Source organism: Pogoniulus pusillus, chromosome 30 (genome assembly GCF_015220805.1).
Source record: "Pogoniulus pusillus isolate bPogPus1 chromosome 30, bPogPus1.pri, whole genome shotgun sequence".
In the NCBI taxonomy this organism is placed as follows: Eukaryota; Metazoa; Chordata; class Aves; order Piciformes; family Lybiidae; genus Pogoniulus; species Pogoniulus pusillus.
Genome location: NC_087293.1, coordinates 10,386,207 through 10,403,940, shown reverse-complemented (window position 1 = coordinate 10,403,940; position 17,734 = coordinate 10,386,207). Strand labels below are relative to the sequence as shown.

General features: G+C 38.0%; 1 protein-coding gene across 2 annotated transcripts; it reads left to right on the top strand.

The window, feature by feature from the left end:
* Window positions 1-140: 140 nt before the first annotated feature.
* Window positions 141-13,749, top strand: ZCCHC8 (zinc finger CCHC-type containing 8). 2 transcript variants are annotated; one of them, XM_064168317.1, is made up of 14 exons: window positions 141-439; window positions 1,265-1,306; window positions 1,786-1,860; window positions 2,357-2,462; window positions 3,116-3,193; window positions 3,468-3,571; window positions 5,322-5,387; window positions 7,010-7,070; window positions 7,526-7,668; window positions 8,302-8,444; window positions 9,200-9,315; window positions 10,507-10,590; window positions 11,416-11,530; window positions 12,277-13,749. In XM_064168317.1, exons 1-14 carry the CDS (start codon window positions 258-260, stop codon window positions 13,071-13,073), a joined length of 2,112 nt encoding a protein of 703 aa, XP_064024387.1. In that variant the 5' UTR covers window positions 141-257; the 3' UTR covers window positions 13,074-13,749. The 2 variants fall into 2 exon arrangements, with proteins under 2 accessions (XP_064024387.1, XP_064024386.1); XM_064168316.1 differs by having other exon boundaries at window positions 7,007-7,070.
* The last annotated feature ends 3,985 nt before the right edge of the window (window positions 13,750-17,734 follow it).

Genomic DNA, 17,734 nt, shown 5'->3' with positions numbered 1-17,734 from the left:
TTCGGGGACTCCAGTCCCACTCAGAGCCGCGCTCCCGGCGTGCCGTGCGCGGGGCAGAGATCAGTCCTTCCCCGCACCTGCGCTGCCTACAGCTCCCAGAGCGCTTGGGGCCGAGGCCCGGGCTGCCGCCATGGCGGGTGCGGCCGCTGCATGCTGGGACGGGCGGTTGAGCTCCGCCGCGGAGCGAGCGCCTTCTCCCCTTTGACCCTCCCGGAGGTGCCCCCGGCCAAGCTCCTCCCTTCCTGCTGCAGCGTAAGATGGCGGCCGAGGTGGATTTTGGGGACAGCGAGCTCTTTGAGCAGCTCGATGGGGAGGACGGGCCGCCGCCAACGCCTCGCCTCAATTTCGAGGAGGAAGAGAGACCCGAGAAAGACCTGGAGGAACTGCACGAACGGCTGCGGGACCGTGAGGAGACGGTGCGGCGGCTCCGGGCGGAGAATATCCTGACGGGGGAGGCAGGGCCTGCTGCGGGGCTGGCGCGGTGCGGCGGAGGGAAGCGGGACGCGCCGCTCCCGCCGTGGGTTCCCTTCCGGGCCAGTCTTGGTGCCTGCCCTCCTAGAGTTGGTGGCCGTGTCTGGTTGGAGGGTCTCCGGCGCTTCCCGTTTCCCGGGGAGCTACGTGAGGCCGGGCGCTGTGCCTTGGCAAAGCAAGGCCAGTTCGGTCTCCGGTAGGCAGCTAGAGCCCTGAAAGGCGATGAGAGCTGAGCTTGGCAGACATGGGGCAGCTCTCCTCCGGCGGCTTCTTTTCCTTTGCTTCTGCTGCTCCCGCCTCAGAGGAAGTTATCTCTGGAGGAAGATAGCCAGAAATAATTACAAGCTGTTGCATTGTGGCTGGTTCCGTAAAGGGATTTTGAGTTCGATGCTGCAGCAAAACGGAATCCGAATTTTTATAGGCTATTTACAAGCCTGTGTGTCTTACTGTTGAGTTTTACTGTGATGATTAAAGGCATTTTAAACATAAAATACTGTAAATCCGGAGATTCAGCTGTGGTTGGATTGTCAAATTCAAACGTTACGCAGTTTGGGTTGTCACAGCTCGGTCTCTTTTTTTCAGCTGGGTCAGGAATGGTTTGGGTTTTTGGCATTTTGCACAGTTTCTTCAGCAGCAGCGGGTTTGTACATAGTCCGTAGTGAAGGCACGTGTGAAACTCCATTAATTATCCCGTGGGACTTGTTCGTTGTTTTCTTGTTTGTTTTGATCCTTTAACTAAGGTGTAAGTCTGTGCCTTCTGAAGAAAGTAACTTTCCTTAATGATAAATTAACACCAGGAACTTAGAAGGAAGCTGAATATTCTGACCCGTCCTAGGTATGTTAATATTGACTTACTTTGTATGACCTGTATGTGTTTAAAATTGAGTTTATCTGAGGTGTCAAGAACTTAGTTTGTATAACTGTAACTTTAAATGTATCTGTCAGGAAACTAACCTGGCCTTCAAGGAAGCAGATTTTTGGTAAGGTTCAGCAGTGAGAACAAGTATGTTAGTATGGTGGAATAAATAAGATCTTATAAATAGAATTTTATAGCAGTTTACTACAGTTAGAAGAAAATTCCTGTAGTGTGGTGGTGTTTGGTTTTCTTTTCACCTAACACCAGGCAACCTGCTTTGCTTGGGAGAGGATGATTTCTGTTTAACTGAATAGGGACTTTTTAAAATGGCATTACTTGTGTTGGCCAAACCTTCCTCTCTGGGAACTATGGGCTCTTTCCTGTGGTAAACCAGACAGGGAATATTTAGAGTAAAGCTAATGCAGTAACTGTTACCTGTCTCTGTTCTGCTCTTTTAGTGGGATTTCAGTGGACAACCCCAAACTTGATGGACCTCTGTTACAGATTTTATTTATGAACAATGTAATTTCTAAGTAAGTAGTTTCAAAGAATAAGCAATCCTGACAGGAAATGGGACTTCTTGTTTGGGTATGTTAGTGCTTGCCCAGAAGATGGATACCTGTTTTATTCAATAGCATAGACTCGTGAGGGTGAAGAGGAACAACAACTAGCATCATGGCAGGAGGTCTGTTGCTTTAATTAGTAATCTCATGAAATGAAGTGCAAATTCTAGTAACTTGGAGTGAGTCTGAATAAGTGTTTGAATTCCATGAGCATGGTGGTTAAATATGATGAAGTAAATTTTCCCTGTCTCTGAGTTAGTCTTTCTGCCACACTAGTACAATGGTGCTTTCTAATAACAGATTGCATTCGTGTTAGTGGAGGTTGGGAGGACATGAATTCCAATGCCCCTTTTCTTAGTTCTTTAGTAAATGGTAAAACGTTGGGGGTTTTGTTGTTTTTTAAAGACATCTGACATATGTTTCAATCTTGATTATGTTTTCATCTCCCTGAACTTCTCTGTTACAGGCAGTATCATCAAGAAATTGAAGATTTTGTTTTTAATTTAGTTCAGAAATATGAAGAGCAGAAGAAAAGTGAGCATGAAAAAACACATTTCAATGTTAAGCCACAGGTACTTTAAAACTCTAGCTATTATTATGTACTTCTTCCCTTGCATTTTTGTGGTGAGACTGTTAAAATACTACGCTGCCAGGTAGCTGAACTCCAGATGATTTTTCCTGTTTAATTGCAAATTAACTGTCAAACAAATGTTGTATAACTATTTATTCTAAAAATAGAGGACAAGTGTGTATGAAAATGATGCTTTAAAATTGTTCACAGTAAAACTTGTGTAAAAACAAAGTAATAAATTGGATAGCCAAGAAAAGACCAAAGGGTGCAAACTTCATGTGTCCTCTTCTATTAGTGTTTATGAGAGCACAGATGAACAACGGAATCTGGAAATGTCTATTTGCTTACATACTAGTCTCACTTTGAATGATGGAGTGGAACAGCACATTTCTCTCCATCTTTCTCTTAGCTTTTGAGATCAGAATGAGGATGTTCTTACACCACATTTGTCATCATAGAAAACACTGGAAACGAGCTGTGTCATAGTTTGGACTGTGCAAAGTGTTATGTCTAATGAAGACATATGACTGTTTAATGTTCCATGAAGGACTAGCAGCTGTATCCCATGTTCTGTGCCTTTTACATCCTTCACTAATTTAGAAACTCTTGTTTGCTGTTCTAAACTGATTACTTGCTTTCTTTCTTTCCACTCAGCCCTCCAGTGTTCTTTTGGAAGAAGACTGTAAAACAGCAAGCTCAAATTCTGCTAAAAAAATGAAAGAAGCTTTTAGTGTAAGTTTTTGACTATGTACTCTTCAATGGTAGGTCTGACTCTTCTATGTGTTCAATATACATTGCTACTAAAATAAGATCTTGTTAAATTTAATATATCAGTGTTATAGCAGTTAATTTCAGCATGTTTTTGCTATATTAATTGATAAAATATGTATTTGAACAGGTGTGGGCATGTACTGTTTGTAAATTTGTTCAAAGTGGGGGAAAAAAAAGCCTGAAATGACTTAAATACTGACACTTTTCTGACAATTTTCTGACTTTTTTTCTACAGGTTGTAGGAAGTGTTCTATATTTTACCAATTTTTGTCTTGATAAACTGGGACAGCCTATATTAAATGAGAATCCACAGCTGACAGAAGGATGGGAGATACCTAAGTATCCTGTTTACTAAAACAAGGAGATTTTTCTGTTTGTCAAATCCAAAGAATGCTAGTTGGTAAATGGAACTCAAATCCTGTTTAGTAGGTTGCAATGTCTATCAAAACTGTATCATTTGTTATAGATGAAGAGTTTCAATGAGTCATTAGTGGCTTTTATACTCAAAGCATACAAGTATTTTGATTTAATTGGCTTGTTGATTTTTAGAAGGCTTATTCTTGAGAATGGTGAATACCTTATCCCCATAAATACACCTTGTGACTTGAGGAATTTCCTGGGGCAATCTGTAGTCAGGTTTTGTGATGACAGCTTGTTCTAGATAGGATTAAGTGTCCTCCTTCTTTAAAATCTGCTGTTTAGGAGATGGAAGAGGCTTGGCAGGCTCAAACATTCTCTAAGGTGCCTTTTTTTCCAAACGTGTGAGCCATAGGAAAGATACTTTAATAAAATACAGTGATGCAGCATTCTTAAGTTGCATCCATTTTGAAGCTGATTCTTCTTTAGCCAGTATTTGAGAGGTGGAATTGATGAGTATTTGAGAGGTGTGATTGATGGAAGTGTTGGGAAAAGTGAGGGGTTTTAATATTGTAGTGTTCCATGGCAAAAAGAAATTGGGCAAGAAATTTCACAGGTTATTCTGTCTTCATGGTTTTCCAGTATCACTTCTGCCTGAGACAGAGTCAGGACAGGAATCAGTTGCACAACTGCTGGTTTCTACTTGTCAGGCTTGCAGTAAAGGTCATTTCCTAATGTTCAGTAATTGCTTGTACCTGAACGAAATTTGCAAATCTGTAAGCCAGCTAATTTGGGTTTCTTGTGCTTGCCTTTGAGTGTGTGCACTGTTCTGTAACTCAACATTTGGACAACTGTCTCTGGAGTGCACTAAGTCAGTTCTATTCTCCCAATGACATTTGTACTGTCTCCCAACCTCTAGATAGAAGAAGTAGGTGCCTAATGGAGTTTCTTCTGAGTACCTAGTTAAGGGTGGCTAAACTTTTGTGTCTGCTAGCTTAGCTTTGATATTGCTCTTTAAATGTACTTAACATCTTTCTTTAGAGCTCCCATAGCTCATATTAAACCTAAAATAGCACTGAATTCTGAATTAAATGGTCTATTAGGTACTATGATTCTAAATGACTGAAGTACTGCCCTCAATGAACACATCAGTTTGACTAGTGTCTGGCTATTCTTTTCAAGAAAACTAATGCTTAGACTCTGAGACCTGCTGTGGTTGTGAATTCTACTGAACCTCAGTCTTCTTGTGCTGGTTCACTTCAAGCCCTCTTGTCATAGATTTTGAAACAGATGGGAAGAGCAGCTGATACTTGGCAGTCCAAAAGCAAACACAAGTAGGATATATGACCTGTCTCCACCTACTTGAAGTGAAGTTATATTTTTGAAACTTTACCCAAATATATTGTTACTGAGATCACTGCAAATCATATCAGGATTATTAGCTTGAAACTTCTGCCTATAAACAGGAAGGTTGTAGCGTTAGCAATTGCTGATAAAGAGACCAAAATTGATTATTACAGAGAGGTGGAAGAAACATAATCACATTTTGGCAAATAAATTATAGTATATCTATTTTTATTCTTTATCGATGGACTTCATATCAAGGACACATCTGTAACTTAATCTGGAAGAGTCAGTGGTCTAGTCAAAGCACTATTAGATTTTACACTGTAATTTAAACAAGATTGAAATTTTGCTTCATCCAGTAGCAGTTCCTTATTGAAATCTAAAGATATCAGCAAGTTTTCAGCCAGATTCTCTCCCTAGATGGACAAGAAATACAAGTAAAACCAAAAAGGTTTGTATTATTCTTAAATATAAAGTTTTGAGCTGAAAAGTTCAGATGTACAATGTGATTTTTTTTTTACCACACTATACTAAATGTTTGAATGTGTTAAGTAAAATTACATAAACATATGCTGAGCTTTGTGGGGCTCTTGTTTGTTGAGTGCCTTTAGGAAAGGCCTAAAAAAATATCAAAGTGTAAAAATATTCTGAAGTTTATGCTCCATTCTCCTGTTTGCCTTTTCAGTGATTGGTTAGTCATCCTTGCACTGCTATACTAACATCATTCTTACTGTTTCGTAGAGCAGCTTTTGTCTGGCATCATAACATAGGCTGATGTTAGAGTTGATCCTGTAACTTTTATGGGTGGGAAGAACTAAAGAGAATTGAGTTTCCAGATGACAGTTTGTGTGGTCTTCATCTAAAGTCACCTGTTGCTGATGCAGTGAAGACCAGGCAAGCTTTTAGTGGGAAATTCAGAGATAAAAGGGCATGCTGAATTAAACTCTGGCTCGATCAGTAATACTGCCCAAATAGAAAGCAGAGTGAAGGATTGTGTTTATGATATAGGATGGTGATAAAATATGTAAGTCACCATGAAGCATTTCTGTTTGAATGCTATGCAAAGATGAAGCAGAAGATGCACTTTGTCTTAATGGAAGCATCAAGAGGTTGGAGAGTGTGTGTGGGGCAGGGGGTTACCCTGGACACTCATTCTTGTATCAACCTTTTGTCTCCACTTATTCCCATTCAAGTTCAGTAAAAATATTCTACTCATAACTGATTCTCAGTGTTGTAAGAAGGATCAGGCCTCTGACAATACAAGAGTAAAAAGAGAAACGGAGGCATTAGTGAACTGCAGGCATATTGAATTGACTTCCTTATCTGTACTCTAGAGTTAAAAGCATTGTTTTAACATGTTAATTTCTTTCCTCTGGACATAGCATAAGCTGTAGTATGCAAAGTTTATTTTCATTTATTGGCACTATTTATGCAAATGTTTGCACATAAAATTAGAAGTAGAAATCTTTCAGTGACTACTCTGGGCATGATAGAAAGATCAGCTTTTCCACTTTTAGGACAGTAAACTATTGAACCAGGTTGCCTAGAGAGGTTCTTCAGTCTCGACTCTAAGAGATTCTCAGTACCCAATTGCATAAAGCCCTGAGGAACATGATCTGATCTCATAGCTGACCCAGCTTTGATTGAGATCTAGCCTGAGTTGTTCTGTGACTATACTCTTTCCTCCTAAAGGAATAGATCTCTATTGTAGAGGATCTCAAAATTTAAAGTGCTACTTTTCCAGTGCAGTTTTAGTTCTCTTTTTTTGCTTTCCTCTCCACATACTGTTATATATTTCCCTCTCCCACCCCTGCCAGTGTTGTGCCTGTTTTTTCTTGTTTCTTGTGTTCTTAGGAACGTGAATTAAAAGTTATTGCTCTTCTGTTTTGACATTAAGCAGCCAGTTTAAGAGAGGCACAAGACAGCACAGATCAACAAGCAGTGCTTACACTATTTTATTTCAAAGTCTGAAAATAAAAATCTGTCAAGATTTTAAATAATTGGGTGCATTTAATGTTGCAAAATTATTTCCAGGCTTAATTTCTTGTGTGTGTTGTTTTTTTTTTTAAGCAGGCCAAAACCACATTGTTTCAATTGTGGTTCTGAAGACCATCAGATGAAAGACTGTCCAAAGGTAAAGTCTGCATCCGTATTCAGAAGACTGCTGCTTTTCAAGGAATGTCTCAAGTGTAACTACACCATCTTAAAAAAAAAAAGTGCATTGGGATTGGGATGCCCAAGATAGTCTGAGTGGTCATTTGTCTCTGTTGATGAGATTATAGTATTAGTATGTACAAATTCTACCATACTAAATTGGAACATAAATTAATTTTGTAGCTCAACAATTTGAATATCTAATTTATAGAGGGACATTTCTCATTTTGAACAGCCTTTCCTCCTGTTTTAGAAATCTGCTAGGTGCAATGCAAATACTCCTTGTTTTTTCTGCTGTGTAGTTTTTTGTTAAAGCTCTAGTTCTGGCCATGTGATAAATGATTATGTTGGGAGCAGGGAACACTAGATTTATGTTGTGTGAAGGAGTGCATAAATTGTTCAAATATAAACATTCCAATTGTATTATCTTTTAAGCCACGAAATGCAGCTCGTATAAGTGAGAAGAGAAAGGAGTTTATGGAAGCTTGTGGTGAAGCGAGCAATCAGAATTTTCAGCAGCGTTACCATGCAGAGGAAGTAGAAGAGAGGTTTGGAAAGTTTAAACCAGGAGTAATTAGGTATCTTTTCTTTCTATTAGTTGTTGCACTGCTTTTCTGTAATACCTTTTCCACCTTTGGAGTGCCAGATGTTAGTTACCAGAGTTCTGTTAAGCACTTGATGCTTTTAATTGCTGGTGTATTATGTTTGAATTTTTTTGCTAAAGAAAACTTTAGTAAATCACACAATTATTTTCCAGATGAAAGCTCATTGCTAGCTTCCTAGTCCTTCCATTTCCTGTGTCATAAACTAAAAATGCATGCAAAAATTCTGAAAATTTTGAGCTCTGGGTGCTGTAGCAGTCTCCAGAGCAATCACTGATGAATTTTAGTGTTTAAGTTCCACCCTTCCTGTTGTGATAGCTGCAGTTAAGACCAGGAGTAACTAGTTGAGTAAACTGTTCTTGGAATAGAATTAATTCTTATAAAATGTTTAAACATATGAGAAATGAAAGTGGTGAGAATCTATTTTCAACATCAGAGCTAGTTTTCACCTGTGTTGGACACATAGTTTTAGCTCAAACTGTGTTACCTAAGTTGAACTGAACTTTGCAGTTTGAAATTGAATGAAATGCTCATAGCTTCCTGTTGTCAGAACACAACTGTGGATTTTACTGGAGGACATTTTGTTTTCTGCTTGTTTTCTCAACATAGTGGGGAACTTCAAGATGCACTTGGTGTCACAGATAAGAGTCTTCCTCCATTTATATATCGCATGCGTCAGCTGGGTTATCCTCCAGGATGGCTCAAGGAGGCTGAAATGGAGCACTCAGGACTTGCACTTTATGATGGGAAAGGTAAGGAACATGCTGTGGAAATGCAGTTTTTAGTTTGCAGGCTATTTACTAGTTGCACTCTGCTCAGGAGAGAAGGCACCTTGTTAGGTAAACCTTTATCTTCCTTGTGAAAGAGGGAGAAAGTTGCAAATGAAGTTTTCTTTAATACAGTCATGTAGAACCTAACATCTAGCTATTATGTGACACTGAAACAAGTTCTATAATGACTGGGTTACATAGCTGAAGACTGTCAGTGCAATTTCACTCTAATCAATCCTTGCTAATAGAAGGTGGAGTTTCTGTGAACTGCAAAATTTGCAAATAGCCTATTGTTATATTTTCTTTTCCTTTTTTTTAAGAACCATCCCTTTTTAATGAAAGAAACCCTAATACTTTCCAAAAATCAATAACTTGCTTTTAGTATATGAGTATGAAGACAACCAGTGAGCAAAGAATGTTTCTTAAAACACAACTTAGCAAATAATTTACCAGCTTTTCACAGATGACCAACATTTATGCTATGTCTCAGAGTAGTCCTGATGCCAGATTTCAAATCTAGTAATTGTACATCAGGAGCAGTAGAATTATAAATTGCTTAGATATCTGTTGAATCTTTGTGCATGTATCTGATAGATTTGGTCACTGTTACTGCCTTTTTGGATTACAAAACCTTTTCCCATACTTGTACTCTCAGAACCAAAACCCTTTTAGTAAATCCTGTGGGTTTTTCAGTAATATTCTTAGTTTGCATCAATAATAATTATATTTCACTGTAGATGATGATGGAACAGAAAACGAAGGATCTTGCCAACCTAAACGCACCACTTATGATGTCTCTAAGTTGATAAACTACCCAGGCTTTAATACATCTACTCCAAGTGGGATCCCAGATGTGAGTGGCTGTCCCCTGCCTTCTGAACAACATGCTGAGTAACAGTGATTGCTTTTAGCCAAGTTTGATGCTTTGTGTTCTGCATCTGGCAGTTTTCTTTATACAGACTTTTAGTTTTAAGCAACTGATATGGGACAGGGCTGTTGAGGTAATTGAAATTACATCCATTTATTTGATACCTGTGAGGACTCCTGTGGCTAGGGTCTGAGAGTGCTTCTTATTTCCATTGTGAAACAAAGGGGACCCTGGAAGGATAGTTCAGGGCTTTTTAAACAAAGAACTTCACATGAATGCTTCTTCCTTCCATATATCTACAGTTTCTGAACATTCTTAGAATATGAAAATTACTATGAGTGTTGTTCTAATTTCAAACGTAGGAAACTACATTAGACTATTGCACAATCTCTGGGTACCTTTGCTAAACCAAAGCAAGTTGTATCAGGAGACCTACATGGTGGATGGCTTTTTAAGTACACAGCACTCAAGGAGTCTCCTGTGACAGCTGTTGCTGCCAAACTTTGACTTTCAGAAGCATTTAACCTGCAGTTAGTGAACTTCATCACTGATGTTAATGCCTGTGCATTAAAAAGAAGCAATTGTGCAACCTCTCCTACAGATTTATGTTCATCCATCTAGTGGCCTTCAAATATCCTCAGGTTCTTTCTGTTTTTACAAAAAGCTCTAAGTTTTCAAAGTAGGGTTTTTACTGTCAGAAGAGTTATTTCAAGGGGATGCTTGTAGTTGTGTCATGGAGCACTGGAGCACGCTGCCCAGAGAGGACTTTCAAGACTCATCTGGATGTGTTCCTGTGTAACCTGGATTAGATTATGGTCCTTTTCTGGCAGAGGGGTTGGGCTTGATCTCTGGAGGTCCCTTCCAACACATAACACCCTGTAAATGTAGAGTAGTGGCTGTGAAAAGGTTAAAAAGACATTTTGTTAAAGTGATTTAAAAAAAAACAGACAACATTACTCCTACCCAGTCACAGTATTTTGTATCAGTTGCCTGTGGTCACAGTTGAGAGTACTTTGGCCAGAAATTCTTATTAAAGATGTATTTTCTGTGATCCATGAGGCTTTTGATGAGAACTTGAATTCATCTTGGCTTATTAATCACTCAGTTTAAGTTTTACTATTGTGTTCTTACCCAACCATATGCAACATTATTTTTCCTTTTTTTCCCTTGCTGTAGGAATGGCAGATGTTTGGTTCCATCCCCATGCAGCCATCTCAACAGAAGGATGTTTTCGCTCACTACCTTGCTAATTTTCATGCGGTAAATACTCCATTGTGACTTACAAAAAAAAACCCAAACAATTAGTTGTCTTGTAGCTAGTGTAGCTACTGGTGAGCTCTTATTTACAACTTCTGTTTTCCACCAAGACTTGATGCTAGCAGGTGTGAAGTACCCATGCTTGGCTTACATGTTCTGAGAAAAAAGAGCTTCATGTTTAGAACCCATTCCATTATTTCAGTTAGCATAAGGAGATCCCAAATTTGCAGTTGTTTACAAACAGCTGTGAAAAAATGTTGCTATAAACTTTTGCAGGCTAAAAACTGTCTTATTTCCAGACTTCCCTAATAAGTGAAAAGCTTAATTGCCATTTACAGGAATCTTACTACATTGGCTTGAGAAAACACATGGTAGTCTTCTTCTGTATCATTCTCAAGGCTTCTTCACTGTGTCTCTAGCCATGTGTTACCTTAGTGAAGAATACTTCCAGGTAGGGATCTGTGCTCTGCTCTCAGTCCCAAAGTTTAACTCCATTGAGCATTAAATGCTAAATTCTAAGCTTTGTTGGAAGGGATGTACAGTACTTAAGTTGTGATGTTTTCATAAGATCTTGGTGTCCACATGGAGACTTGTATATAATCCCATGTCATGAAAGTAGGTGTAAGTGGTCACTTCCACCTGAGCAAGATTAGTGCAGCTGAACAGAACTGTAAATCTCTCAAACGTGAATGCAACACAGGGCTGCCAAATGATTGTATAGTTATTAAATGTCTTTTAAATATGTTCTTATACCTAGAGTTGTTACAGTGTACAATTTAATACTACTTTTTTCTGTTTTCCCTGTTTTCCTGGATAATTTCTCTTCAGCCAAGTCCAAAATCTAGCTGTAAAAGGGCTGCATCTCAGTCAAAGTCTCCTCATTCAAAACGACTAAAAGATGGCAGTTTGGAGGTACCAGCAGCTGACATGGACCTGGACTCTGGTATAGTTATTCTCCAATATTCTTTCATTTTTTTCAGTTTCTGTTTTCAAAATAACTTGTTCTAGATGTAAATGTTATTGCTCCTAAAATGAAAACAGTGTGTTAATGTTTGTTATGGTGGTAATTAATATAACTGCCAACAAATGCCAGCAGTGTTGTACTATAATTGTATTTGGACTTCTACAAGTGACAGTCTCTGTTGCTGTAATTGTCCTGTTTTCCAAGCAGGAGGTTCCAAGTTCATTCAGAGCAGCTAAAATATTAGGTTACAGATTTCAATCTCTATACTTCAGGTTTATCCTTAAGAAACTTTTGTTATGAAAAACTCCAAGTTCTTAAATAGTTAGATGAAATAATGCAGAAAGCTTCAAGCTTATGACTTCTTCAAAGCTTATGACTTCTTATGACTCAAACTCCCAGGAGAATTTGCAGTGTTGTTTAAATGTTAGAACAGCTGAAGAAACTTCTGGCTTTCCTTTTGGATTTCCTATGAGGAAATCCTTCAGTGTGTCTTAGTGTGGAGTAAGTTTGCACTCAATACTTTCAAGAGAATGACTAGCAGAATCAAAATGTTCCAAAACACACTTTCTATGGATAGTAAAACCTTCCAAAAATTTGTTTTGTCTCAGCTGAAAACTAAGGATGCAAAGACATAAAAGAGTACTTGTAAATCAATTCATTGGCACTTTGAATTCTATCATCATCAGTTTTCAAATTCTAAAAGATGTCTTTCAATCTGTTTCTAGATCTGGAAGTGTCACAAAGGTCTCAAACTCCCAACAGTTTCCAATTCCAACCTCCGCTGCCACCTGGACATCCATCAACTCCTCCTCCTTTACCACGAGGAACACCTCCACAATCTCAACCTTCAACACCCACCCATACCCCTCTTGCTAGGGCTACTCCACCACAGAATGCTTCTGGTGATGCTTCTCAGGCAAAAATAGTGGACTCAGTCATGGACGAGGATACCCTGACCTTGGAAGAGTTGGAGGAACAGCAGCGATTAATCTGGGCAGCGCTAGAGCAGGCAGAAAGCACAAACAGTGATTCTGATATTCCTGCTGATACACCTTTAACTGGAAATTCTCTGACATCGTCACCATCTAGGAATGAGGTAGATCTTGTTGCAGAAGTAAGATCATCTGATAAGGTGATTACAGTGGAAACCAGATTATCTGACATCTGTGAACAGGTACCAGAAAATGAACCTTCTGTAGCTAGTCCTAATCCGGGAGATGGTTTCCTTAATGTAAAGGAAAATCCTGATAATGCACATTCTGAAGGTTTACTGGATAACACTGTGCCTGCTCCCAGCTGTGAGATTAATGATGAAGAAAATACAAGTGGTAGTAAAGTGGTCACAAGCATTGAATCATCTGCAAAAAACTCCAGTCTTGTTCCTGACATGAGCAAGTTTGCTGCAGGCATAACACCATTTGAATTTGAAAATATGGCAGAATCAACAGGCGTTTATCTACGAATAAGAAGCGTGTTAAAAAATTCCCCAAGAAACCAGCAAAAGAAAAAGACTTCCTTTTAGTGGGTCTTCCTTTGGTTCACTATGTGCAAATCCCTCCTTCCTTCTCTTTTCTCCCCCAGTTTTACAAACTTCCTCATCCTTTTGTGGAAAGGAGAAAATATTGATAAATACAGATCTGCCCTGTTCTTCCTTGGAATTCCAGTCAATGCAGAGCTTCCCTATTGACCAGGACCACCAACGCTGCCAGAAACCAGAACAAATGTCCCTGATTTCATCTTTACACTAAGGAATAACAGGACTGTTGATTTGTTAAGAGTGTACATGAAACCAGAGAGAAGTTTGTGGTTTGCCATTCATTGTTTTGGCTAAGATTTCTATTGTCTTGAGTTTTAGGTGGATTGGTGATTTTTTTTTTTTAATATATATATCTGTCCTTTGTACAATAATCAGTACTTTATACATTTTGCTAATTATCCTGTAGATAAGTTTAATATATTCAGAATGTTTTTTTTAACAAAGTCTTAACATTAAGATTCCCCACATCAAAATCCTGGCAATTGGATGGAAGATAATCAGGGAGTATTAGCTTCACCATTTCAAGTATTTTTGTAAATTATTTATGTGGGTCAGTTTTAATTACCACTGTATCTTTTGTAATGTCATCCCCCCGTAAACTTGCTGTACATACATGGTCATTGTTGTGTACAGACGTTTAATAAATCAACTTTTATATAAAGATTCTTTTTTTAATTGGAGTCCTAAGCCATCAGACTGATTTTTGAAAATCGATTGTGGCAGATGATGAGAAAAGCAATTCAAGTGATTAAATGAGGATGAATAAAGCTAAATATTTTAGGAAGGGTCACAACTATTGAGTTCAGGTTTTTATAATCAAACTATTTTAGTTATTTCAACAGAATCTCACCATACCATTCATTTGTCACCATCTGAAGAATCTACCAATTCTGAGGGCTTAAAAGTGTTTTAATTCTGATGATTAATGATTCTGACACTGTTCTTCCCCCGTTTTCATCATCTTCAGAGGGACCTGTAGGTGAAATGACTGTACATGATGTGCGTTGCCAACAGAGGGAGTATTGGATTGATTTAACAGTACTCACTGGAGCTGCTAAAGCATTTGTCTATAAATGCAGGAGATGAGTAGTAAAAGTATTTTCAAGTATCTAAGAGAAGACCTGTGAAGGGGTGCATGTTCAAAGGTGGTTTTGATAAGGTAACTTCAGAGACTGAACTTAATCTTTAAAATTCTCAGCTTTGCAGTTGCCAGATATTTCACAAAGTAATGCATTAGTACACTGTATTTGAATGCTTGGGAGAACCCCAGGCTGTCTTTAAGTAAAGCTTTTGTATTTATCTGTTTATTTATTTCTAAATTTTACAGGAAGGAAGAGTTTAAGTGTCTTTAAATACGAACTACTTCCAAAAGGCTGAAAAAACTACAGTATATACCAGTTTATTTGTTTGCACTTGGAGAGCAAAAGTCAAGGTAAATGTTTATACTGAAGTGAAAGAGGTGGGTTGGGCTTGTTTTGTTTTGTTATTCATATTTTAGAAGATAAGGAGTATTACTTCATGTAACAGGAATGGATAATGAAATAGTATCACAAAATTAACCAGGCTGGAAAAGACCTTTGAGATTGGCAAGTCCAACCTATTACCTAACACCATCTAATCAACTGAACCATGGCACTAAGTATCACAACAAGTCTTTTTTTAGAAACGCTTCATACTTAGAATAATAGAATCCTTTTGGATTTATGATCATGGAGTCCAACTGTTGCCTAATTCTGCCAAGCCCAGTGCTAAACCATGTCAGTCAGCACCACATTTATGTGTCATAGTCCTATACATTTTACAAAGAAATCTCTTGGGAAGCTCGTAGAGATCTTGTCTGTTCTTGTGCCTCCTCCCATGGAATTAAAAGTAATGAGAGTTTACAGAAGCCATCATGTGCTGTGTGCTGTATCAGTCACACGTGGATGATAATGTTATGCAGGGCATGAGGTAATGTTTTCCAAGTGTACACACCTTTTGGGTGTGTTGAGGTGCTCATGTTTTAAACCTACAATTCTCTCTCCATGCCTTTAGATTTTTAATAGCTCTTATAAAATGCTGAGTCTAGTAGGAAATGCAGCCTAAACTTGACAGGAGTACTTGTACTTCTGCCTTGCTTACAGAAACCACAAGATGAACATCATCTTTATATGCTTAGTACCCTTCTGTGCTGTGTCTTGACAATAAATTCATAATAAACCACCCTTCCATCTAATTGCTAAGAGTAGATAAATGTTCATAGTTATACAAATCCTCAGACTTACCATTGAAAAAAGCGATTGTTTCCCAAGATATAGATTTGGTGTATTTAAATAAGGATGAAGTTAAGTTATTTCAGAAACACAGCTCTTAATGTAGTGGTAAATTCTAGTTAAAATATATTATTTTAATTTTTTTTCTAGGCTTTGAATTTTCAGTTGTGGAAGGGTTTTTTCTTGCTTAGGCTACTTTAGTGTTTGTTACACACAAGTTACTTTGAGTATGGATAAAGCTCTGAGAAGATTGAGCAGAACAAGTAAAACTCTTATTCTATTTACATCTGCTGTAGAACGTACAGTTAATTAGGGGTGGGAAGTTATCCCTGCTGTTTCTCATGATTAGGAATGATTTCATCTTCCTATCTTAGGTTTTTATCTATACTTCACTGTGTCTATGAAGTGCTCTATATTGATGCACTGAAGATTCTTGTGATGATTAAACTTTATTTTAATCTGTGGGCTGTAACTCCTCATGGTTTTTCTATATTGAAGCTGCAATCGGATCACACTGTAAGGTCTGAGAAAAAGATGAATAGTGAAGTGTTTCTGGTACTTTTAAGTCACATTCCCATGGCGATGGGTGTGGCATAATAACCTAGATTAGAGTTTACTAGAATGAGTAATAAAATTTATAATGAGTTAGGTATAGTGTGAGCAGGTATTCACTCACATTTTCCCACAGATTCCTGTTGTCATAGCACTTGTGTTTGTTTACAGCAGTTGGAGTAGAAAAGTGTTTTAAAATGTTTATGCACATCTGAAAACATTGAATCTGTACAAAATATTTAGGGTTATCAGTCAGGTGGCTAATTGTCTCTTGGGAAGATTTGCATTTCCAACTTAAATTTTCATAACCTAATTCACAGTGCTTAAAATGTCAGGAAAGTAGAGCAGATTCTGAAAGATACCTGAAAGAGGTTACCTCTAAGAAGAATTATTTTTATTGGAAACCCTTAAGGCAGAATAACTGGGAAAAAGAATGACAACAAAGAAGAGGAAAAAATGCTCAACTATAATTAAAGTGTTTCCTGTGCATTGATAGTTGCCATGGAATTCTGCAGCACCTTCATTTTGTCATGGCTCTATTGCCTCTGGTAAGTAAATGCTGTTCCTAAAAATATGTTATAGAGCCATACTTAAATTTTGGGGGTGGGGGGGAATGAGTCAGATATAAGAACTAGTCTCAATTCTTGGAGAAGCTTATAAACAGGATGGATTTAATAACATGGTAACTAATGTGTGACAACTGGATGCTTCCTAAACTTCAGTTCAACTACAAGTGGCAACGATTCATCATAAGATTTTTTTAGTGTCATTCAGTGACTGAATAAAAATTAATATACTCTTTCTTTAGAAGTCACCACTCAGTAAGAACCAAAAAACTGCTTTGTTTCTCTGTGAGATTTTAGCTTTTCATGGTGTTTACATACATGATAAAAGTTTGCATAGTGTTATCTTTTTTTCACAGACTGATTTCTCCATTTGGCTCCTAATGCTCATAATCAAGATGAACATTGTTGTAAAGTACTTTGATTAAACTTGTGTGTGAAAAGGATCCTTTTAAAACTGTTTAAATACTCTTCTCTGATGATGTTGAATAGGATGAAAGTCTTGTAAAGCATACCAACTAAGAACATGGACTTGCAGAACCTCTTTGTATTGCTGATGGGTACTACAGCTGACCAGTGCAAGGAAAATAGTAAGTACATCATTAAGAATGGAAAGACTTTTTGCAACCTTTAAACTGTGAAAGTAGCTAGTATGTCGGCAGTATTTTTGGGAGGAACTGTTTCGTATGTGATAATTAAGACTGAAAAGGGCAGGTTTTCATCTGGAGATTGCCAGTATTAGAGACATAAATTTAAAGTCAAAATACAGAGTAAGCAGGAGGCTTCAGGACACTAAATCTCTTTAGGATCAATATAGTTGTAAATAAATGAGCAAGATGTACCACTTGGGGTTAAAAGAGGAGGAGGAATCCTGTTGTGTTGTTGCAAACCCAGAAACAACTACAGAAAATAAGAGTGCAAATTGCTGTGCTGGGGTTTTTGAAGCATCATTTCCATGATTAAATAAGAAAAAGGCAATTAGTCACTTTTTCTGAAGCAGGTGTGACCATCAGTTCTGTATAGGAATTGCCAGATGTATATTTTGAGATAATTCATAAGAAAAAAAGTACTCAAAATCTTTGTCTTGCATATTTGATGGGATGTGTCCAAATGGATCTCTTAAGTCAAGCTATCCCTAAATGCAGTTCTTAAAGAACACTGACTAATCTGAAAGCTTTAGTAATTTTGGACCCTTCACAAAGCTGAAAAAGAGCAGAAGCCATTTCAACTAGTGTTTCCACTTTATTGAAGAGAGCAATTTTCATTCTAAAGCAGGCCT